The sequence below is a fragment of the Cyclopterus lumpus genome, chromosome 1 (genome assembly GCF_009769545.1).
Source record: "Cyclopterus lumpus isolate fCycLum1 chromosome 1, fCycLum1.pri, whole genome shotgun sequence".
Lineage (NCBI taxonomy): Eukaryota > Metazoa > Chordata > Actinopteri > Perciformes > Cyclopteridae > Cyclopterus > Cyclopterus lumpus.
Genome location: NC_046966.1, coordinates 19261461 through 19286826, shown reverse-complemented (window position 1 = coordinate 19286826; position 25366 = coordinate 19261461). Strand labels below are relative to the sequence as shown.

Here is a 25366-nt window from a genome sequence, read left to right as displayed (position 1 = left end):
TCACCCTACTTTTCTTTTAAATACATCTTAGATGCTCAGCTTCTTATAGCTGTAGCTTCGCTGTCATATTTAGATTAGCAAAATGCCAATAAGGATTGTACTACTTGTCATATGAATGATTATATCCTTGAAGTTATTTAGCAAACTGTCACTTTTGTTGCAACCTGCCATGTTTAACCCCTTTATGACTGTGTGTCATGCAGACCTACTGGTGGACATGTTGGGCGTCCTCGCCAGCTACAGCATCACAGTAAAGGAGCTGAAGCTCTTCTTCAGCAAACTGCAAGGGGAGAAAGGCCAGTGGGTGAGTCAGTTATGCCACAGTGATCCGTCTTGGTTGTCTGGGACCAGCATGAGGAATGTGCGAGCAACACTTCAACTGCTGCCATCCCACAGGCCAATGCCCTCGTCACGGAGACGAGATAAATCACGCGAAACCGAAATACTACTTTGCACGTGAGGTTGTTCGTGAGATTACCCAAAAACTCTGTATTTTAGAAAAAAAAAAAAAAAAGAATCCATAATGTTAAAATACTTTGCTGTTTTACAGTTGATGAGCAATAGTTTTCTTGAGTTGTGGTGTGTGTGTGTTCCTATCAAGGAATAGCCACAGTAAACTCCAGATGTATGATAGTTGTACAGAAGATAAGTTACTACATGCAGGCATTTATTTATTTATATATTTATTTATTTTCCTCTCCTTTCCCTCAAGAGGTTTTCGCCTCTTGTTAGGCCACAGTTGAAAATAAGAATTTGTTCTTAATCTGTTTCGCCTGGCTAAATAAAGGTTAAATAAACAGGCAGGACCAGTGACACCAAGGGAGAGACGGAGGAGGAGAGGGAAAGTAACCCATCGATCACCGACACTAATCAAGTTGTCAAGGAAATGGGGCGAGTTGCTTTTATGCTTATAAATTTCGCCTCCCACTCCCACTTTCAAGCAGATCTTGTCACCACTCCTCTCCCCATTTTGTTCCGTGTGAAGTATCTGGGGAGACGTTACGGATGGGATGAGTGCAGAACTTTAACAATGAAGTGCTCTGGTACTGAGCACCATGAACCACAACCGTGTTGAAAATCGTAACAAATGATACATGAATTTTGTATCACTCCCACGGATTGAGTTCCAATATCTAAATTCTTTGTGTTGGAGCAACATATTTTTAGGGTCCTCACTTTTACAGTACACAATTACTAGTAAATGAAGATACTACTGCATTCTGAGTGTGCTTGCTGAGTAAGTCTAGCTGGATGTCAAAGTCTGATGTGTCTCAGGTAAATTTAGAACAAGCTGAACCAAAGCTGCACTTGCCTTTGTTCATTTGTGGCTTCATGCATAAACTGTGTGTGTGTGTAACTCGGGTTCATATGTATGCCTGTCTAAAATGATGCTTGTGTTTTTTGTGTTCTTCTTTCTCTCAGCCTCGTCATGCAGTGAAGCTGTTGTCAGTTCTGAAGTACATGGCTCACAGGAATGGCCCCGACTCGTTCTTCAGCTTCCCAGGGACAAATGCAGCTGTGAGTATCCGACGAAATGTCAACCTTTACATGGCAGAATGGAAAAAACGTTCCCTTTTTAAGTGTATTTGCACATAGATGGTGAGCTGGCAGCCATGAATGTAGACGTTAGTGCTGGACTGCTCTTTTGAATGTTTCAGTACATTTTCGACTCTATTAATGCTAGATAAATGTTGAGCCCATGACGGACTTCCAAAATGTACAATATAAAGACATTCTATTATTGACTAATGAGAAGGAGAAAGAGGGGAATGACATCATCTTTTCTGAATCCTTTTATAGTTGGTGCTTTCCAGCCATTCAATGACCCGTGCAGTTTTTTCTCTAATTGATAAGCTTTACATATTCTCTTGGTCATTATCTAGTCTGCCATTAAATCGCAGACCCTTCTCAGGCCTGAAAGGATATTGAAATTGTGTGGAACTGTTGTGAAGCATCTACAAATATATTATGTTGTGGCTGTTAGCTATTCATCTTTGGACTATTCACATCCTGCTTTAAGAATTTCGGCTGTACCTTTTGCATGTTTATGTTTATTCAAAACCTCTTCCTTGTTCCTTTTCATCTGTATCATGGAAAACACAGGGCTGTGTCCTTATCCGGTTTTTCTGTCGATGCATAATTAGTAAATTTAAATACCAGACAACCTTTATTGTGTTTTTGGTTGGAGGACGAATGCGTGAAGTAGATGACATGCCCGTGTCTGTGGTTTCCACCGTCTGTATATAACCTCCATTGCATTGGTGACGGTGCTTTATGTGTAGAAGTCTACAAGTCGGCCAGATGAGTTTGGCTCTGATTTGACCTGAATTCTATTGGTAATGTTTGTCAGCAGCGTAATGCCTATTGTACTAACCCGCAGTTTTTTTTATTTTATTTGACTCCCCCCTCCACCTAACAGGCAATAGCTCTGCCTCCTATAGCAAAATGGCCGTACCAGAATGGGTTTACGTTCCACACATGGCTCCGCATGGATCCTCTCAACAACATCAACGTAGACAAAGACAAGCCTTACCTGTACTGGTAGGTACCGATACTGTTCTTTAACTAGTAAACCTAAACCTTTGTTTGTCATTTAAATGTTTAATTAAGTTTGAACTTACTATATATAGAATGCAGAAATGGCTCAAGGAAGGAGTGCACATTTATAGTATAAATAACACATGGAGAGGGGAATTGCATGAAAGATGGTGTTACATGGGTGTGAGCAATTTAAGTGTTAACATATGCATCTGCACATGTCCCCGTTGTAACCAAAATGTATCTTTTTAAAAATGCATTTAAAGTGCTGCATAAATGCAGCCTCCAGCCTCACAGATGAAAAACGGTTGTGCGTCTCCCTCTATCTTTCCTGTCTCTTCATCCTTTGCTTCCTCTCTGAGGAGCCGAGGGTTGGTTGATCTTCTTTTCAACCAATAATTAATTTCTGTCAAAAATCTAATTTAGACAACGGTGGTCTGTTTAGGAGTCTGTGAAAATTAAAACCAAGCTGGATGGCTTAAATCTGTAATAAAAGCTCCTATTCAGCTCTGTGCCCTTTAAATTTTTTTGAAAATAAAATTTAAAAAAGATGAATTCACTGAATCATACGCATGGGCTCCATCTTCCCGGGACGTGTGGCATGATGGGAAGAGTCTGTGAAGTTGAGAAATTATTGTTTGCCATCTTTATTTATTTGTGACCCTTTTGAAGTATTAATATGATAATAGAACACTATCACCCATGTGACCCTTGAATGTCGTCACCATGAATTTGTGCAGCCTCACTAAAACTGTATTTTTCCATTTATTTCTTTTCAGTTTTCGCACCAATAAAGGCATGGGTTACTCTGCACACTTTGTGGGGGGATGCTTGATAGTGACCTCATTAAAATCGAAGGGGAAAGGATTCCAGCACTGTGTAAAGTACGACTTCAAACCACAGAAGGTACGAAAGGAACTAAACACAAAGCACAATACGGGCACCAAACATTCATGCACACATAAAGGCAATGCCTGGAAACGTCAATGTAGATGGTTCAATTAAATCACATGTCGGCACACACATAATCAATCACTTGCACACACACACACACACGTGTGCGCACACAATAAATCTGGACCTCGCTGTAAGAAAGAACTGTCGCATCTTACCGGACTCTTGGGAGAAGCCAAACTAGAAGGAGGAGGAATGAGGGCAACGGGAGAGAAGGATTATCCAATACTCCCAGTCCCTTCCAGGCACAGCGCACGCGGGAAGACCATTGCAGCGGACAATTTGAAACATCCTCCTCCTTCCCCTGGGCATGAAGGCACCACCTTACCTCAACAAACCTCATGAGGACCCAGAACTCATTTTAGTTGATTTTTTTTACTCTATTTTTAATGCCTTATTTCATGTCCGGAAGAAAACCATAATAACCTATTTCACTGTGCTAACATCGATAACCTATTTCACTGGTTGTAAGGCTGAGGACGAAGCCGGAAGTCTAAGTAGGATCTAGGTGGGATCGTAGCTCGAGGGGAGTCCTGAAACATGATGGAAGCAGGCCAATTGAATACGACATGCTGACTTATTGATATCTTGTTGCGTGTGATTGATACTTTAGATATTCAGTAGGCGTTGGGCTTAGTGAGTCTGCTTGTTTTTGTTTTTGCAGTGGTACATGGTGACTCTGGTTCACGTCTACAACCGCTGGCAACACAGTGAGATTAGCTGCTATGTGAACGGGGAGCTGGCATCCTTTGGAGACATCGCCTGGTTCGTCAACACCAGTGACGTAAGTAGAAACAATTTCAAACATCTTTTTGCTCTTTGCAAATCCCCCAATAGGGACCAACAAGCTCACAGAATCTGAATATATTCTCATGAATAATAGTTGAAAGGACCATATAATTTAAACTTTTAAAATTTCTCTTATTTGCTTCTCTTGCTGAGAGTCGGACGAACATATTTACACTGCTCTCGTGTCTGTCAAGGTAAATATTAAACTGCAGCAGATTAGCTTCCTAGCCTAAAGAGTGTGAACAGTCACTGCACCAAGAAATAGTCTTGCTCACACTCCCCCTTAACCACAACTTAGTGTTGTTTTTACTTGCAAACAATAGAAACGACTGCATGAAACCTCTGGCAGGATTTTATTTGTACTGTTCTACATGCTGCTAGATTAGTGTGGGTGCAGGGTACAGATCTTTCTGTCAAATATCAATTTCGGAACCAGATATTGCCGCAGGAGCCTGACACAAAAATTGAAAAGCAAACCTCGCTCACAGATATATCTAATCTGTCTTTTCTTTCAGAGTGCTTGTGGGGTGAAACCATTCTTTTCATCTTTTAGCATGAATAGTAGAGTGGAAAATGACTACGTATTCACACCCTGCTCCTCTCAGACATCACCATATGAATGTCAGTCTCGAGGATTGCTTTCTGTCATGCTGAGTGTGAGATTCTTAAATCAAATTTAGTTGGGAATGAAAACGCCTCCACAGTGTAGTTTAGTCCTCGATGTGTTTGTATGTCCGAAAGCATATTAGCATCTTGATTGAGATGTGGCCTCATCATTCTCAACACTTCTGCTTCTGCATCACTGACCGTAACCAGAGGAAGATGGAACATTATCATGGTAGCCGCAGTCTGCTTATAGTTCAAGGCTGTGTGTTGCCAATTATAGCGAGCGTTCACATGAATATGCCTTATCCCTCTGTTCTTTCTGGCTACTTTTGGTCTTTTTTTATCCTTACCTCCTGTCTTAATGCCGTACTACCTTTCGTCTACCCTCCCTCGCTTCATCTTTTAATTGTCTATTTCTGTGTTTTTTTTTCTTTTTTCTCTTCTTCCTTTCTTCCTACCTCCAACATCCTTCCTGCTGCAGACGTTTGACAAGTGTTTCCTGGGATCGTCTGAGACAGCAGATGTCAACCGCGTGTTCTGCGGACAGATGGGAGCAGTTTACCTGTTTGGAGAGGCTCTGAGCGCTGCTCAGATCCTGGCTATCTATCAGCTGGGACCGGGTTACCAGGTTGGAAGCCATAACACCTGCGACATCTGTGTCAAATGATGCATTATATAGATACAAATTGCTTTTATGAAGCTGAAATATGTATTGTTTTTATATATGCAGGCGCATTCTAAACCAAAAAGAAAAAGGGATTCATTGGTTGGATAGGCTTTCCATTGTCTAATGAGAAATATGGACCAGCTGTCGCGTAACACCTGGCAACAGATTATTTACGTTTGATTTTTTTAGTCTTGACTAAATACATGTACATGTGTGGGAGAAATTGATACGAGTACTGTGAAAACTCGGATAAAAGTTCTCTTTTAATGTATCATGACTGCATTATGTCCTCTGCCACTAAATGTCCCGCCCTTCTTTCTTCTACTTCCTTCTCTTCAGGGCACATTCAAGTACAAAGCAGAGAGTGACCTACTGTTTGCGATGCATCACAAGACCTTACTGTATGATGGCAAGCTATCTTCTTGCATTTCCTTCGCTTATAACCCTCGAGCCACAGATGCCCAGCTCTGCCTTGAGTCCTCCCCCAAGGACAACGCCTCCATTTTCGTCCACTCACCCCACGCACTCATGCTGCAGGTAATCATGCCTTGAATGTAACACTTGCTTGTATATCAATTGATAGTCATTCCCCGTGGAGTTGGAGTTGACATTACTAGGATTGCCATTTTTTAATTGTTTTAATTTAACCTGAAGTCACCATGCTGACATTAAAGCAATGTCGGTGCAAATTCATTCGCCTGCTGTACGCCTGCTCTTTTCCTCCCACTGTTCCATATCTACCACTCTTTACTTTATTTTGTGTCCTATGTGATAATGAAAGAGGCCCAGTTGGCATCTTTTCATTTTAATGGTCTCATTAGGGCAGAGGTGCAAACGTGTTGCGCTAGCCAGACTGCTGCAGCTGCTGAAAAATGTCATACTGGCTTTTTAACTGTGGAATTAGAGACTGAGGGTTTAGTTTATTTAGCTTACAAGTAGTTGTGCATTTCTCCTGTCAGATGTTGGTGGTGAACCTTGTGGAAGTTTTCCATATGCTATTTACAAATGCATACACCCACACACACCCTCTCACAACTATGTATTTTCTTTAGCACTAATTGAGTTTTCTCTCATGCCCTCTCATTAAAGAACATGATTTGTCTCTTTTTGTGAGGGAGGCTTTTACTGCCACGCACAACATATGCTTTCTCCATCACACAAAAGTGCATGTGAACACACACACACACGCACTCGCAACAAAATGCCTGACTTTATCCGTAACCTAAACCTTATTCTAACCCGAACATTAAAACCAAGTCTGAATGCTCCAACAGGCTTTTGAAGGACTCCAAAGTGAGGACTGACCAAAATATCCTTGCTTTCCAGAAATGGCCTCACTCTGAATGTTTAAAACTAAAATTGGTCCTTACAAAGATAGCTGTACACACGCGCGCACACACACACACGCGCGCGCACACACACACACACACACACACACACACACACACACACGCGCACACACGCACACACGCACACACAGTGTGAAATATGAATGAATGTGACCTATATTTTCAGCTTTGCTATGCCATGCTCAAACATTCCAATCCAATAGAGGAAAATGTTTTGCCAAGCCTCTTTTGACGTCGCAACATAAAACAACACAGACCAAACCAACTGACGCCAGGCTGCTAAACATTTGAAGAAAAGAAAATCTTCCAACAAATGAAAACAAAACACTTAGTATTGAGATCTTGAGTAGTTTTTTTCCTTTCAAACATTGAGCATGTCTTTTGGCAATGGAAATACATGGTTTAAGTTTGAGTACTTATTAGTGGTCAAAGATTCAAAAGGTCCATTGCAATTTGTGCCTGTTGGGATAAAAAGCAGACTGTAGCGATCATTAATCACCATTTTGTTTTATTTTGACTGCGCTTCGACATGCAAATACTTTAAAATATGTCAACACATGGAACTAATGTAGAGCACAACACTGTGATCAGCAAATATCTGTGTTGCTCACTTGTATGTTTGTTTCTGCAGGACGTGAAGGCCGTGGTCACTCACTCAGTCCAGAGTGGCATACACTCTATTGGCGGCGTGCAGGTCCTCTTCCCTCTGTTTGCACAGCTGGATTATTGCCAGCCTTCCAGCCAAGAGCTGGACACCTCTGTCTGGTAACCGCACACATATATACACAACCATACACACAACCATACACTGTATGAATTGTGGTGTTTTTTTATTTTATTTTATACTTTTATAGCTCAAGTTTTTATATTATGGATTGAGCCATGTGATAGTATGTCACAAACGGAGTATACATATTAATGCTGGTACTAAATTGGAACAATCTGCCAATTTTATTTATTTTTATATAAAAAGATATACAATAATAATATATATATATATATTTATATTTATTTTACTGCATGCGAGATTTAGGTGGATGAGACATTTTCCTTATTTAAAGGTGATACTGGTTCCAGTGTTCTTCCTTAGATTACTTCCTGGGAGCTGTATGCTCAGGTAAATGATTAGTTTGATCTAAATGATGAACAGAGAACCTAAAATAAGATATAGCGTCAACAATGTGAGTACCTTTTTGTATGGCTGGTACACAGACTAAATGTAGTGTCTTATACTGATGGCTTATCAGGGAACACTGCTGCCTGTCAACAATGATCTATGCCTGCCTATGACATTTAGAGACACTGCTGTCAAATGGAGACCAACAGTAAGATTTTAAAAGCAGTTGCAAATCAGGTTTTAATGTAATGCCGAGCATGAAAGTCGTGAGGCCATCTTGCTTATGAATTTGCAACGTTGTTGTATGTACTGCCCTCAAGGTGATGCTAACTAGAATCTGTCCTAACGCATTGGGGACACGACACCCTCATTCAATCACGTTTCAAGCAGGATATGCCCTTCACACTCAGAGTTTTGTCAGCAGCTTCCATAGATTATTGTCACTGTCTAACTCAGTCTCTCTCTCTCTCTCTCTCTCTCTCTCTCTCTCTCTCTGTGTCTGTGGGCCTCTTAGCTGCACTTTGCTATCCTTTATGATGGAGCTCTTGAAGAACTCAGTGGCTATGCAAGAGCAGGTCCTGGCCTGCAAAGGCTTCCTCGTCATTGGCTACACCCTGGAGAAGGTGAGACAAACACAAATACGCTCAGCTGGCGACGAAATACACGAGAGAGCCATCCTCCCGAACCAGTAGCTGCACGTAATGAAGCCGGTGCAGTAATACAGCCAATCTGGAGTCCCTTAACGCCGCATACACACTAACGCAGGCACACACCAATACCAGCGCTTAATATGAGACACACTTTGTTTTCCCTCGGCTGTATTTGGAGGTCACAGCTGGCTTGTGTGCTTGTTAGGCAGAAGAGGAGCTCCTCCTCAGCTTTCTCTGCATGTGTCCTTTCCCTTCCCTTTTTTTGTGCTGTACCTCATTCACCCCTTTTTGCTCTCCACGCCTTTGACTCCTCACTGACATATCACCCTCTTCTCTACTGTCCCCCCTCCCCTCCCTTCCCTCCACATACTGTCTCCACCCTGTCTGTTCTCCAGTCTTCCAAGGTGCATGTGACGCGGCCTGTCCTGGACATTGTGTTGGCCTTTTCCAGATACCTTAGCAACTTGAAGAATGGCATCTTGCTGCTCAAGCAGCTGTGTGACCACATTTTGTTCAACCCTGCCATCTGGATCCACGCCCCTGCCAAGGTAATATGAATATGAATATGAATATATATATATATATATATATATATATATATATATATATATATATATACACACACACACACACACACACACACACACACACACACACACACACACACACAGCAGCACGTTCTTATGCACATTTAGTTACGTTTGTAAAGATGGAGATATACACATGTAGATGGGACGAACACATATTGGTTACAACATCCAGACGTGCACACTCACACACACCTGCAGAGATGTCATCACCCTCTCTTGCTCTGGTTGGTCTTGCCTTACATTTTATTTTCAGCGTTTCTGATTTTCAGGTTTTACTTGTGAGTCAGTGATTGCTATTTTAAATGAGAATGGCTTGTCTACAATCCTGAGGGGCTTAGAGGCTAGGACACACTAAAAAAAAACCAAATTATTCCACTCAAACTTTCAAGTGCCTGTTTTCATGCGTGCTTTTGTCTATTGCAGGTGCAACTGACTCTCTACACTTACCTAGCAACAGAGTTCATCAGCACAGTGAACATCTACAACACCATTCGCAGGGTGGGCACTGTGCTTCAGGTCATGCACACACTGAAATACTACTACTGGGTCATCAACCCCCAGGACCGCAGTGGAGTCGTGCCCAAAGGCCTCGGTGAAGATGCACACTACATGCAAAAATATACTCTAATGTTGTGCAGTAATTGACCACTACTGATGTTCTGTGTTCTCTCTTCTGGCCTCCTTTCACACGCATGTACAGATCATGCATGTAACAGTAGATTTCACATGTACACATAATTAAGCATACACACTCATAAACACACAGCGCACTAACACTCTCACTTTTCACTGCCCTTCATTTGATGAATCAACTTTGCTTTTAAAAGTGTAGATTGATCTTGTTATGGTTGTTGCTCAGTAATCTACTTTCAACAGCCATTGTTTGCCATTTGGGTTTTCAGACGGTCCAAGGCCGAACCAGAAGGAGATCCTTTCTTTGCGAGCCTTTCTGTTGTTGTTTGTCAAGCAGCTCATCATGAAGGTACGTCCATGTTGCCAAAGCTCAAGAAACCCACCAACAACAATCTAAATAGACTTGAATCCCAATATTATGTGCACTGATTGTACTAGTGGGATATTTATGTGTCTATTTATATTGCTGCTCTCTAATTGCGTTGGAGTTGCAGCACTCAATATGCTGAAGAGCAAACTAGCTGCTGCGTTAAACAACAAGTGTAGTTCATGAAGATGTCAGCTGGGGGATATTGCCTTCATTACATTTGTCTATTGATAAATAATATGCTCCATTTAATATTGTTTTTTTTTTCATCATTACTTGAACTACTAAGTCTAAATCTAGAAAAAGTTTAAATTTCTGCTTGCTTTAACAGTTTTTTTTACAACTGTTAAATGTGTTTTCCTCTCTATACATAACCACTAGGGCCTGGGCACATTGATGGGTTATTATAATGTGTTGATGTGAGAATAGAAATTGCCTGGAGGTTTTGCGTGTAATGCTATTGTTGTATTCCTTTTTTCTTTTTTCTTTTTTCTTGTCCTTATCTCGTTATTTTAGAGTGAAATGAGGAATGAATGCATTTCCTTCTTTGGTCATGCTCTCATTAGTTGGGATTGTTTCCAGTTTTTTCTTCTTGCGTATGAAATGTCTATCCTGAAATACAGTCACTTTTATTAGGATATCTGGTCATATTTACAAAATACCATGATGGTTTTAATATACCGTTTGTCCACAGTGTTAACCTCCCAAAGCAGGTGTGATGGCTTTTGTGCTGATGCCCGAGAGAAACACTTGTGATGTGGTCTGTGCAATTATATTTCTAGGATTTTGGAGTGAAGGAAGATGAGCTCCAGAGTATCCTCAACTACCTCCTTACCATGCACGAGGTAGGCATGCGCACTCCTGCTCATGCAGCACTGACCAGCAGGTGGCGACATAGCTCCACTGTACTCGGTCCTCTCCCCATAAGAAATGCAGAGCAAAAGCAGACGATCCCTGTTGCTGTAGGCAGCATCACTGTTCCTTGTTAGTTTCCCCACGTCTGCCAGTGAGACGTCTTGACAGAAGTGGTTTTGTTTACAGTGGAGTGATGCATAACAAATGAATCAGTCAGCAATGCAGTGACGCTTGTAAGAATACAGGGTGATTACATCGATGCCTGGAAAAGCCACCGACATGCAGCAGCCCTTCATTTTACAGGGCACATATTGTAGTTCTTCACTTCAGATGCTTGTGATGTAATCCAGTATTTCTGCTGGACCTTTTTCTCCCTTTCCTTCTGATATTATTGCCGCTACTTGACGCCACTAAACATCCCAAGAATAGCTACCGGTGAATGATGCACATTTGTTAGCTTTTGTCTTGTATTTACAAGTCCAGCTGTGTAATTTTTCACCTTGAAAGCCAAGTCACAAGTCCTTTCTTCTCTCTCCCTCAGGATGATAATCTCATGGATGTACTGCAACTGTTGGTGGCCCTGATGTCTGAACATCCTGAGTCCATGGTCCAGGCCTTCGACCAGCGCAACGGGATCCGGTAATAATCACCGTTTATAATATTCACTGATACTCATAGTTTTTTTTTCCTATGGTTTTGCTCAAAGTGTTATGTTCAAATGATTTAAGTTTCATAGCTTCACTCTAATGTCACTGTAGTTTTATGCAACACTTCAGATTGTGGATTCTGCCTCCGTTTTTTGAATAGATAACCGATTCAATTCATTTAAGTCATTTCATTTGTTTTCTCCGCAGTGTGATTTACAAGCTTCTGGCCTCAAAGAGTGAAGGAATAAGAGTGCAGACACTCAAAGTAATGGGCTACTTTCTGAAATACTTGCCACCAAAGTAAGTACACTCACAAACTAACATCTTTGCCACTGAAGAGAATCACAGTTTGGTTGCGGCGCCCCGGAAGCTGCAGCTTGGTTTGAATCTGGCGTGCGGCCTTCGGCTGCAAGCCGTCCCCTATCGCTCCCCTTTCGGCATACCTGTATATTAAAAGCAAAATGGCTGAAAACCAAGAGTTGTAGTTTAGAACATTTCAGTTTTATACAAAAGCACACTGTTTTAATAGTAATAAAGGGATTAATAATTGAAAGGTTAAGTGCTCTGATGTTCATTATTGATTCCATAGCTTTTATTCTCCAAAATCTTTTTTCTGTTGCTTATGCGATTATTCTGTTTTTTATGTAGTTGTTAGAATAAGTCAGATTCTTATGATTCCTAATAGTGACAGAACAACTGTAAAATATGATATTATATATATATATATATATATATATATATATATATATATATATATATATATATATGTTTGCAGAAAAATCTCAAACGGCTATGTTTAAATGACACAATAAAAAAAGTGTTCTTTAAATTCTCTATCAAGCTGCAGGCCTCACTTAAAATATAATAAAATAACAAGTGAATTATAATGCATTTCATCAGCCCTTCTTTCCTGTCATTTTTAACACCCTTTAGATGTGTATGTGTTGCTTCTGCTTTTTCTCATGATATCCAGTGCTGCTCCTTTTATTAAAAGCTCCTTGACTATAACATAGTAATGCTCCAGATCGCATCTCTCCAATTGCCCAAGTCGTGTCATAATGCATTAATATTTTCACTAAATACCAGTACTAGAACAAACTCTAGCTCTGTCTTGGCAACAGTTTTTAAGCCTTGTGCTCCAGATGAAGATTGATCTCAGCCCACAGTTTTTTTTTAAGCTGAGCTACAACTAAGATTGGAGTTGATCCATGAACAGAGATGAAAGGATTAATAAAAAGAGTTTTCTGTGAAGAACTGCTCTTACTTCGTAAGCAGAGATTCGCTTTTTTTAAAATTTCCTCCATTTCCAATGTCAGCGTGAGTTCAGCTGATTTATACAGCTACAGATGTCAAGCGCTGCAATATTTGGACTAATCAGCAACTCCAGATTTTGTTCTTGTCATTTCTCAAAATGTACAGTATTTTAGGACATCAATATAATTTAATATGACGTTTGAAATGAAGATAAAAATGAGTTCATTGCTTGTTTTACTGACTGACCTTTGACCTTCTAATATCCTGATCAGGAGGAAAACTGAGGTCATGCTGAGTCATGGCCTTTTCTCACTGCTCACTGAGCGCCTGATGCTCCACTCCAGCCAGTTCACCATGACGACTTACAACGTGCTCTTCGAGGTCAGTCCTCGGCAAACGTACTCTCCACGCTGAAATTATCTTCAGAGACATACAATAACAACCTCTGTGTTCAACTGCATGCCAATATTTAGTTTGTTGCCTTTTTAACTAATGTTGTCTTTTTCTAATTTTCATTATTTTTTTATTTCATTATTCAACCTGGCAATTTAATGAGTTAGTTGAAATATATATTGTGTGTCTGACCACCTGCAAAAACCTAATTTGACTATTGTTTAGCCGTGGACTATGCGATGGTGAAACATATACATACTCGTTGTGTATCCATAGTGTGGTTTGCGTCTCTGTTATTGTTAAGGCCGATGTGGATATTTATGACTTGAATCCACTCTGTGTCCCCCGGTAGATTCTTACAGAGCAGATCTGCACTCAAGTGATCCATAAACAGCATCCGGACCCCGACTCCGCCGTGAAGATCCTCAACCCACGTAAGTGCCTCCTCTGCGCCACACTACTCTCCTAAATCATCCCCTGCAGCGTACCCTCTACATACCTATTGCTCCATACTGCACTGGAGGATATTCCCCATGGAGCTGTGCGATCGCTATATACAGTCAAACAAATGAACAACATAAATTTTGCAGCCAGAGGGTGCTTTCATACAACTGTACCTCAGATGTCACGCATAATCCGAGCATGAGGATAGTGCAAACACTTTGTGTGACAAATATACACACATCTGCTAGTTTTATGAGAAGTCGGTATTGTGTTTTGTGGGGATGGATTTGCATATAAAAAATGATGTATGTAATGGAATTATGATGGAATTTAATTCTGTGTGTGTGTGTGAAAATATTATGTTTATGTATGCATTTAATACATTTAATCAATTATTTAATTGCACTTAAGGAAATCTAGAGTTTATTACTTTAATGCATTTGTTTAAATCATTTAATGTTAGTACAGTATTTGTATGTACTTTGTGGAGTAAATATTTAATGTTATCGTAAAACTATTTTATCGTAGTATTTTCTCATTAAAATATGATTAAAATATTTATTGATGATATCATATAATTAAACATAGATTTAGTAATATTATTTGTGTCTTAGACAAAGAAAAAGAGTGTTTTCAAATGCACACATGCTCTGCATTTGAATGTATGTATTACTATATACTTGCACAATCTGCATATTTTGATTTCTTTTTTCCATCAGTGCATAATTACAAGTAGACATTGCATGCACATTATTCATATGCGGCAACATAATAAGCTGAAACCAAGCCTCCAAGCTTTGATCAGCTCTCCCATCTCCTATTTTCAGGCCGTTACTTACCCCCAATTTCACGTCAACTCGCAAAATCTTTCAAATGTTGAAATGTTAAGTATTCATTTCAGCTAAGAAAAAGAAAACATATCTCTCGCTCTTTTTTTATTTTTTTTTATCGGTGCATACGTGCACCTTTTGTGCACACACTTGCAAAACAACTTTAACCAGTTTGAAATCCAAGCACTCGGCATAATCACAACCAAGGTTTACGTCCAACCAGCCTGAATCTGACGAGGTCCTGCTGGAGTCACACATTGATTATCTTAAGCCTTTGTTGTGTTAAAAACTCTTGGACCCAACCATCCTAGACAGACGGTATACATCACAGAACGCTTGTATGGGGTTGTTCACACGAGCAGAGTCTATGGAACAGAGCGGTGGTCTGTTTCTCCTTTGCCGTGCCTTCTCTTGATTTAATCTGCGACAAACTCCCAAAATGGCCCCCTGATTGCAGTCTTTAGTAACGTCGGAGCCAATCAAACAAACCGAGGAAGTACCGTTTCCCTCAAATTAACTCAAGGGAAAGGAACCAAGAGCAAATGGGGGGAGGGGAAGAGAAGGGAATCCTCATTCCCGGTACATGCTGGGGTAATTTTCTGGCGGTAAAGGTTCAGTGACTCATAATTTGAGTGACTAAGGCGTAGAAACAACACGACCGTCTGCCGGGGCAAGGGGGCATCGGTTAGCGCCGAGGTCTGAAGAGATGAGTGAAACCCAAGCCCCGCCGTCTCTCCACTCAAAGTAAATGGACACTGACATTGTCTCGATAATTCATCTAAACAGTCTCTTTGGTTTAACCCAAGCCAAGCCTTCCAGACGGGCCTGCACCTCTGGCTCTCTCGTTTGAAACGATACCAAAACCATGACACGATGATAAAGATAAATGGTCGGACCTTTTTAAAACAATTCTTTTTTTTATTCTGCTCCGTTCTGTTTTTCGTACCACAGGCATATATTTTCACGTGTGAAGATAGTTTGTGACACAATAATTTTCACACGTTGAGACTAATGTATGATTTAGTTTATTTTTTTATTTTTTTTTGCGGTTTCATTTTCCAAGGAGAATGCTGCATGTTTCCAAATCCAAACTTTTTAAATCGTGAAAAAAAGAAGTTATTTTTCACAATTCCCTGACATCATTAACCGTCAATGTTTTGTTTCTTCTACTCGATCCTTAAATGTAGTGCTATGTTTCTGTTAATATTTCTAGAAATTCTGAAGATTATAGCCGCTCTGCTGAAGACCTCTCCCCCGTCCCCCGAGAGCATGGAGGTGCGCAAGGTCTTTCTGTCAGACATGATCAAACTGTTCAATAGCAGCCGAGAGAACCGCAGGTAAGAATTCCACCGCTTCACAAGATGGAGAACTACATCACACGCCGGTCCACGCCGTGTTTACACGCCGGTGGGATTCGCGTTCACGTGTACTTTTTTTGTTTGTTTCAGGAGTCTGCTGCAGTGCTCTGTGTGGCAGGAGTGGATGCTCTCGCTGTGCTTCATCAACCCGCGGAACAGTGAGGAGCAGAAAATCACAGAGATGGTGTACGCCATCTTCCGCATCCTGCTGTACCACGCCATCAAATATGAGTGGGGAGGCTGGCGCGTCTGGGTGGACACCCTGTCCATCACCCACTCCAAGGTCAGAGCGCTCATTATATATATACACACACACACACACACACACACACACACACACACACACACACACACACACACACACACACACACACACATATATACGCACACACACACACAGAGCTTCTCTGTGGATCTTCTTGTATCTCCTCATCGGTTTCATTTTTACAGATTATTTTTACTCGCACACTCTTTATCTCTCTCTAGTAAACACAAGAACATATACACACACACACTCACATCTTGCTTGAGTATTGTCAGCCTAAACATTCAGCACATTACTGTAACCGTAGCCCTCCTCCCCAGTTTGATTGCAGCCAAACAGACAGCAGTATTCAGTCAAAGCCATCGGCTCTCTCACACATATGTTTAGTTTGAATCTGACATAGTGCAATTCATCAAATAAGAAATTAGAGAGCATTATCGTCTGACCGTCTAACTCGCCGCGTAGGCTAGCATTCTAGCATCGTAATTGGACCTGGCCTCTCCGTGCCCATCAGATTAAGCTTTGGAACCATACAGTGATTATAATGTAAAAGTTAGTTTCAGTGTAAACCAATGGAAATGAGTCCACCAGCCCTTCCACTCTTTATTTATGTATGGAGTCTCTCTCTTTCACGTTGCACAGATAAAAAAAATAAACTTCTGGCACTTCTTATTTCCAAAAGCTGTATTCAAAATACTGCTTAAGAAATTCACTGTTGATATCATGTTACGCTACTCTCGTCTAAAGCAATGAAGTAATTGAAGTTGGTGTCAGATTGTGGTCCGTTTTTGAAAAGAAAGAAAGAAAAGCCTGGCAGATTGAAGGCTGCGTTAAAGAAGTACTTGTGATACGAGACGCTCGGCTGCAGCGTGGACTGCTGTGAGCGTCGGCGTCCAGTAGGGGGCACAGACAGACTGCCTGAGACATGATCAATGAGGGCAGCAGTTGGCTGGATGCTGTGTGCTGTCTGCTGGATGCTCTGCACCCCCAACGTCTCTTCACACCTCCTCACGCTGTAGAGCTAACCCGGCAATGGAAATAAAATGTGTACACATGAAAGTCTAGGGAAATTTGTTCACATTGGCAGTCGGGGGCAGTATTTGACGTAAGAAGGTCACAACAATTAGGGCCCATTGTGGTGCAGTGAAACCATGACACCGAAACTACAACACATGTCCGTGCAAGCCCAGAGGTTTGCATACTTAACTATATTGTTCTCTCTTTTAACATTAACACTAAAACATTTGTACAATCCCTCCGTTTAATATGCATCTTTTAATTCCATTGCATTGTGGACAGTAAAAGGGGGGGGGGGAAATCATATTGGTGTTAATTTAATATCATTCTGAGATATTGGCAATGTATTATGTATTCTTTTTAATACATACGGATTTTGCGTCACTCTAAGTAGTTGTTGTTTCATCTGTTCATATAGCAGCAGTGTTGGGGGCTCACTTTGCTACGTAGGTGTTGTGCGGAAATTGTTTATTGTTCTTCGTACACTAGCTGTAATTGCCTTTTTTCCCCCTATAATCAGACAAGATTAATGCGGTTTCTTTTGGGCTCTAGTTACAATGCCCAGCACTCTTCTATCAACCGAATTGCACACTTACGGTGTGTGTGTGTGAATAAACCCGTGCTCCTGTAAGATACACAAGTGCACGCTCGGTGCAGTGCAGGCCCCCCCCCCCCCCCCCCCCCCCGTGACTTGGATCCGTGCAGCCGGAGCAAGCCAGCAAGATACATGCATCTGCTATAAAAAAAGCTAAAGAAACTCAATTGCAATTTTATTGTCCCGTGTGATAGATTTCCTGCCACCTTTGTAGCACCAAAGCTGTTTGTCACTGTTGCTCTCTCCTCCCACTGCTGCAGGGCTGTGTGTGTGTGTGTGTGTGCGCATGATTGTGTGTGTGTGTGCGTGTGCGTCTGTATGTGTGTTACAAGGCACATTTTCTCGTTGCCCTCCTTTTCTCTTGGGCTCGAGGAAGCCCTTCTTTCCAAACCCATTGAATATTCATCGGAACCGTGAGAGAACAATCAGAGAAACAAGGCCTCATAAATACAACCAGCCCACTGGGAGCTTCTTGATAAGTGCATATATGCATTCACAAATACATATTTGCCCACTTCTCTACACTTTATGAATTAGTTTGACTTGTGTCAACTGTGGTAATGTTGTCAGTTTGACATGTATAGAGATAATGTGCCTCACTTTGCCAGTAAAGTCGAGTACCTTTTGTACTGCGTTTCCTATTAATGAATTATTGTGTTTTGTAAGGTAATGATTTTTTGTTGTTGTGGTTTTTCTGAGTCGTGGGGCAGATACACTTATTATTATTATTATTATTATTATTATTATTATTATTATTATTATTATTAATATTATTATTATTTTTAACTGGATGGAAAATATGTAAATGGTAAAGGCATCTAGGTTGGGGTGTCGATGCTCTCTGAGTTTTATTTCCTTTTTCGTGCCATTTGTTCACATTATTGGTGAAACAAAACTAACCATAATAAATATATATATATATATATATATATATATATATATATAGGCTTAGTTTGTGATTGGCTCTTGAACAACAACTTCCAAAGTGAGATATTTCGTATTTTATTATATATAAAACATAGACTAGCATGAAGCACTAATAATTTGTTGAGAATTAATTTTAAAATATATGAGAAATCTATGTGCATTGTGTTAGTGTGTGTGTGTGTAGGCCTTCTGTCATTAGAAAGTAAGTATATCTGCATCAGCGTCTCTGAACAGACAGATGTTCCTGCAGGTGGGCACGCTGACACAACAGCCCTCCCACTCTCAACACACACACACACGCACACACACACACACACACACACACACCCAAGGTGCCCCTCGTCCATCTCTGCACACAAATCAGTTTGAGAACAAGGAGATCTCCAAAAGAAAGACACCGGGGCATGAAGGTTCCGCCGTCCTTCAGACTCCCACTGTCTACTAACTTCATCACACCGGCCAGTTGTTTTACCATAAAGATAAATATGAACCGAAAGGAGCCAACAGATCTTTGAAAATATAATATAATATTATTATGAGTTGGTAATTTTACAATTATGTTAAAAGGTTGCGCATATTTGGAAATATTTAGTTTAAATGTAGCTGTTGATGGAGACATGCAGAATAGTTGTGTCCCTCTGGTGAGTGAGACGTTACACACAAGCTGCAGTTCTTGAGGGAGTTCCAGAGAGATGCATTGACAAGTGGACAAAGGAAGGAGAAAGTGAGAACATTGAAAAGCCAATGCTAGATAATATCCATGCATCAAGGGGTGTCTATACTGTCCGCTAGCCAATCCCCAGTTCATCAATTTGGTCTTTTATCTTGTAATTCTTGTAAAAATATTAGTCTCAAAGTGAAATAATTAGCTGATGGAAACCCCATGAATTTGACAGGTTGTCTTAAAACGGTTGGTGTACAGTATCCTGAAGTACCCTTTGTGCAAGCTTGTCTTCCTATGGTTATGATAGAAATTACAGATAAGGTCTGTATGCATATCACTGGATCAGACTGGAGGAGAAAACCAAGAAGAAAAATGTTTTTACAGCGAGTGAGAAAGGAAGATATTGTGAACAAGAGCAAAAACCACCCAGCCAGCACCGCGGTAGCAGATGACATTGATTTTGGAGGAGGAATTGCATTTAGCTAATCGGATTAGAGCCATGCTGCCCTCCCCATTTCCCCTTTGTTTTGTGGTTGCTCTCTATCTATTTATCTAAATGGGGACTCCCAGGCTCCGACTGCGGGGGTCTCCTGAGATCAGCGCGCTGCCACGCTGACCCTCACCAAACAGGTTGTGGTGTGGGGCCTCTGCTTATTCCAGATCAGTTACACAGCACAGACCTTGGGGCCCAATGGAAGCTCTCGGTTCTGTATGGATTGTCGTGTAAATCTGGTTTGTAGGCATTTTTCAAAAATATTGTGTGAGGTGAAACCACAGAAACTTGAAGTATTTCAACGTCGTCTTGTTTACGATGGTGTGTCCCATTCCAAAGCACCTCAAGTCCCCTGTATGATCCGTCCGTGCCACGTCCAGTTAATACCATGTTACCTGTCACATTAGAAAAAGCCCACCCTGTTTTTGGACATTACCATAACATTTTCCAATACCCCACTGAGGCCAGGCCGAGTCATGGAGTAGAATGAAATTAGATTAGATCAGCTCTGATGCCTTAGCCACCCAAGGCAGTTTCTATATATTGTAGCGAGGCTAACCGCTCTTTTAAAAACCACGGAGACTTCGGCTACCTCTGTCTAACGGTAACTGGATCTGTTGCAGAGCCCTATTTAAGGCCAACATACATCATCTTAATGCACAGACTCCTGGATCTATGACGTTATGGTCTGTACCGCTCTACCGCGTAATTTCCATAGCGGCGCGCTCTGAATGCAGCCTTTTTAAATGCTAAAAATGCTAAATGTCAAATTAAGCTCAAACTAATGGGTTAGAAGGTCTTGCTGTGTGTGATCACTGGGAAAGAGGGCGGAAGAGAGAAAGAGACGGACTACTGGCGCATTTAGAACAGGCTGTGCACTCTGAAAACAGCTATGGATTACCAATCACTGCCTCCCGCTACAGAAGATTAATGAGCACCCGTGTAGCAGGCTAATTTAGAACAATAACGCCTAATTAATTACAAATAATCTGCTTTTTTTTTTATTATCCCTTCCCTTTCTTCCACTCTCAATGACTCACTTTCTTCCTCTCGCTCCTTTGCAATTTCTTATGTTTTTTTTCTGCCTTTTGATGTCTGGCTCTTTTTCTTTTTTCTTTTTCGCTCACTCCTTTTGTCCAAATAGCCTCAGGTGAAAAAGCAGCAAAGTGGGTTTAGCCGCCCCCCCCCCCCCTTCCACCACCAACCCATCTTTGACTTTCTGTCCTCCAAGCCCAGTGATTAATGCAGGGTCTTAAATTAGGCGTGGGAGGATTTGCCGATGCTGGACACGCACTCAGCACAGCTAGCAGACACACACTAATAGTATCTACTGCTAATCTATGACTGCTTACATGGATGGGCTCTTCCTCAAATGCCACTGCAGACCATTGTCGATATAGACTAGCAGTCTAGTCTCCCCATATCAGATGTAAGAAGACTGATAGCGGTTAATAGGCCGTGGGCAACTGCACAGAGGAGAGAGGAAAAGTTTAAAATATGGCACGGTTAACCACAAATGGTCCCAGTGGTTAGATGCAGTAATGGGCTCGCAACTAAAGAGCATTTTGAGAATATTTAGCTTCCATAATGTACTGTTTCCAGATGAAACCGGGTGTTTGGGCATTATGTGACTCATATAGAGATGATACAGTTAAAGGCTCAACGTGTAAACCAATTGATAGCAGTTTGAGATGGGGAGGATTTACTTAATGAGACAGGAAAACATAATTTTTATATATAACTGGTACTTGATGACGTAACTGCAAAAAAGTTCAATACAGCGCACATGTACTTTAAACTAACTTCGTGGGGACTTCAACATTTCATGATGCCTTCTCAAACAAAAGAATAATCATACTCTTTCCATACATTTTCCCAACAGTTTTACAGAAACTACACTTAAAGGATAATCCCGGTTTCAAGCAATTTTGGTCTTGTTTTTGTAGTTTTTTGGCAGACACAAAATTATCGTCACCACGTTAAATGCTGAAATCTGAAACTTAATGCCTGAAACACTTGTTTTTAAGGTTTTAAATACACCCCCAGGTTAGCCAATCTTATGTGATTGAAATAAAGTTGTCTTAATATTCAGAACTGTCTTGTCTCCAACTTGTTTGCTCATCTTGCTCCTCGTTTATTGCCCGTCGGGCTTCATTGTAGCAATGTCACTGTTTTGGCAATTACTTTGGTAAATAAATATTATATGCCAGTGAAATGTCGGCCAGAATACAGAAGTAAGACCTAAATTGTAATAAATCTGAGTTGTCCTTTTGATTTAAGAATGGACCAATTGGGTACATTGGCGCCAAGATTAGTTCAACATTTTTGAACACCCGATCTTTTGTGTTTGCAGGTCACCTTTGAGCAGCACAAAGAGAATCTGTCCCGTATGTTTCGCCAGTACCAACGTCAGGAATCGGCCGGCTCTCTGAGCACACTCCGAACCATCTCTGGCGTCAGCCAAAGTTCAGAGACCATGGATTGTGTCAGCGGGCCGTTCGCAGAGGAGACGGCCCCTTCCACTGTCATTGAGCTCACTGTGGACAAGCTCTCCCAGAAGTCCCCTGAGTCTGCATCTAGTTCCACCGTCACTTCCAGCCCACTGGAGGCTGCTGGTGGAAGGGGCCACGCATCCGTTACCATGTCCAACATCCTGGCCAGCGCAGAAGAAGAAGAAGAAGAGCAGAAGTTGGTTCAGGAGTCTTCCAAGAATGGCTCAGGTGATGATGGAAAAGAGACTGAAGCTACTGTGACACAAAAAGACGATGCAGAGGACCAGAGTGAAAAGACTAACAAGCAGGAACCCGTGACTGAGGCTTCCACCGACGAGAACACTGATGATATACACACATCAGTTAGCGGCCAGCCAGAAACGGATGAAACGAAAGCAAAGGAAGAGGTTAAAGACTCTGCGACTGATGCAACGCCTGTAACGGATGATGAAAAATCTGAAGCTATCAAAGGTGAATCATCAAACTCCGTGACAGAAGACTCTTTGAATGAATCAGATGTCGAACTGCCAGTGGTTTCAGAACCAGAAGGTAAGGCGGCCCAAACGTCCCCTGAGGCTGCGGCCAGTCTGGAGAACAGCGTGCTGGGTGGAGCCTCCGTCTACAACGAGGACCTGGTTGACGTGTCCACCATCAGTGACCAGGTCCTCACCAGTGATGCTGATGAAAGCCAAGGGGAGTCTTCTTACGCTTCAGCCGCAGCCGGAGAGGAAGGGGAGGTAGGGCAAAAGGAGGATGATAAACACGAAGATGACGAAAACAAGAAAGATGATCAGGAAGGTCATGAGCTGAAGACAGACGTGGAAACGGATGAGAAGCAGGAGGTTGGAACACAAGAAGAGAGCGAAACTGAAGAGAAACAAGCGAGTCGGACTCCTCCAGCTGAAACCACTGAACAAAGTGTGCCAGAACCAGCCAAAGAGAAAGTTCAAGGTGAACAGTCTTCCTCTGCAGACCAGCCGCCCTCCGATACCACACCGCCCTCTGCAGGCCAGGAGGTTGCAGCGGCATCTTACGCCACCTCACCTAGCCAGCCTTCAGAGACCGCCGCCACTGCGCCCACAGACGGCACCGCCGCCTCCAACTCTCATACCCAGAAGAGTGCAGACTCTGTCAGCAAGACCAAAGAGATCACCATCGCCAGACTAGATGTGTCCAACGTGGCCTTAGACACAGAGAGACTTGAATTAAAGGAGACCTTTACAACAGTACGCATCTTTTGCTCTACTTTTGATCTTTCAATAAATGACATTGTATACCACTGATCAGTTTCAGTTCCAAACTCCGATGTTAACACTAATTGTGTGGTGTGTCTCTCTGAAGGAAACGAGCCAAAGCCAGCCGGCTGCAGCTGCAGGGGGGTCTTCAGGTCAGCACAGAGAGGGCAGCAGCACTTCGGCCCCTCGTTCCACCATGTTTCGTATCCCGGAGTTTCGCTGGTCCCACATGCACCAACGCCTCCTCGCTGACCTGCTCTTCTCTATTGAGACGGATGTCCAGATGTGGAGGAGGTAGGGTAACAATCCGCTGACTCGGCTAATGCTTTTGCTTCCAATTATTTTGTTAATTGATTAATGGAATAGAGATTTATTGGCATTGTGTGCCTCTGAGGAGCAGACAGGAGATCCTATCTCACAAGTCTTCTCCCAATCAAGTGGTGCCTGAAATAATCTTTGTTTTCACTCCTGATTTTTGCTTGTACATTTAATGTGTAGCGCCTACCTGACATTTTAAACTGTATAATGTGTTTTTAAATGAGACAGTTATTTTTGCATATTTACACATTTAAGGAGCCACAATCTTGACACACACTACATTAAACTAGAAATCAAGTCTCTGGGGATACTCTGAAATTCATGTCCCATTGAGGACACATGTTTTCATAAAAGATGGCATATGTAGGATATTTTTATCCTTGAATATTAGCATTTAACAGCAACTAAGAACAATCAGATCTGTGAGCAAGTCCCTGTGTTGGTTACAGTAGAGCCAAATAATGTTAGAACATGTACTACTTTTCTACTGTTAAAATATTTTTGTAGTTTCTTTTTGTCTTTGCATTTATTGTAGCATTTCATTCACCAATACATCAAAGCAAATTCCTTGTATGTTTTAAAATCTACCTGAAAACGAAGCGGATCACGTTTCTTCTTCTTGTCGTCTGCTACTGTGCGTTTTGGTAACAAAGCGATCGTTTTGCTCTCTTCCTCTCAGTCACTCCACAAAGACAATTCTGGACTTTGTGAACAGCAGTGAGAACGCTGTGTTTGTACACAACAGCATTCACCTCATCTCCCAGGTGGTGGACAACCTCATCATGGCTTGTGGAGGCATTTTACCTCTGCTCTCTGCTGCCACCTCTTCCTCTGTGAGTCGCTGTGTGTGTGTGTGTGTGTGTACGTGTAAGTGTACTTAACCGTGGCTGTGTATAGAGTTGATGGCTCCAGTCGCAGGAAGTTATCCATCCACATTGACCTTTTCCAATCACATTAGCCCACAGTTAGCTGCCTCCTAACATTGTTAGTTTGTTTTCGTGTTGTCTCATCTCAGTGGCTCTTTCATGATTCTTTGCCTTCGTCAATGACTTTACTACCCGGCCTAAGACACGGGTTGAAGTTCAATCCCATTATAATTCAGTTCTGTCTGGTCTGTAACAAAATCAAGACTGGATGTAACAAAATGGTTTAATTTCAGATGTTATCAATATAGCTGTCAAATCAATTCCATACCTACATTACATTTTTGTGAAATGTTTACATTTTTTTTTCCCCCGCCCTTAATTGCTTCATTCAAAGCTCTGTTCCAATGTTTTTCCCCGTTGTATTATGTCCATGATTTTGAGAAACATTGTTTA

General features: G+C 41.6%; 1 protein-coding gene across 2 annotated transcripts in view; it reads left to right on the top strand.

Moving 5' to 3' along the window:
* The window catches only part of lrba (LPS responsive beige-like anchor protein), a 173687-nt gene that overhangs the window by 23466 nt on the left and 124855 nt on the right, over window positions 1–25366 (top strand). For both annotated transcript variants that reach the window (XM_034539608.1, XM_034539599.1), the window contains exons 3-24: window positions 204–304; window positions 1423–1518; window positions 2420–2541; window positions 3318–3444; window positions 4157–4276; window positions 5369–5515; window positions 5894–6091; window positions 7535–7668; window positions 8535–8643; window positions 9066–9218; window positions 9684–9852; window positions 10163–10242; window positions 11043–11105; window positions 11657–11754; window positions 11970–12062; window positions 13289–13397; window positions 13762–13843; window positions 15897–16020; window positions 16132–16324; window positions 22356–23720; window positions 23836–24023; window positions 24727–24880. In XM_034539608.1, coding sequence (XP_034395499.1) covers window positions 204–304; window positions 1423–1518; window positions 2420–2541; window positions 3318–3444; window positions 4157–4276; window positions 5369–5515; window positions 5894–6091; window positions 7535–7668; window positions 8535–8643; window positions 9066–9218; window positions 9684–9852; window positions 10163–10242; window positions 11043–11105; window positions 11657–11754; window positions 11970–12062; window positions 13289–13397; window positions 13762–13843; window positions 15897–16020; window positions 16132–16324; window positions 22356–23720; window positions 23836–24023; window positions 24727–24880 — 4025 coding nt within the window. The remainder of the gene's footprint in view (window positions 1–203; window positions 305–1422; window positions 1519–2419; window positions 2542–3317; window positions 3445–4156; window positions 4277–5368; window positions 5516–5893; window positions 6092–7534; window positions 7669–8534; window positions 8644–9065; window positions 9219–9683; window positions 9853–10162; window positions 10243–11042; window positions 11106–11656; window positions 11755–11969; window positions 12063–13288; window positions 13398–13761; window positions 13844–15896; window positions 16021–16131; window positions 16325–22355; window positions 23721–23835; window positions 24024–24726; window positions 24881–25366) is intronic.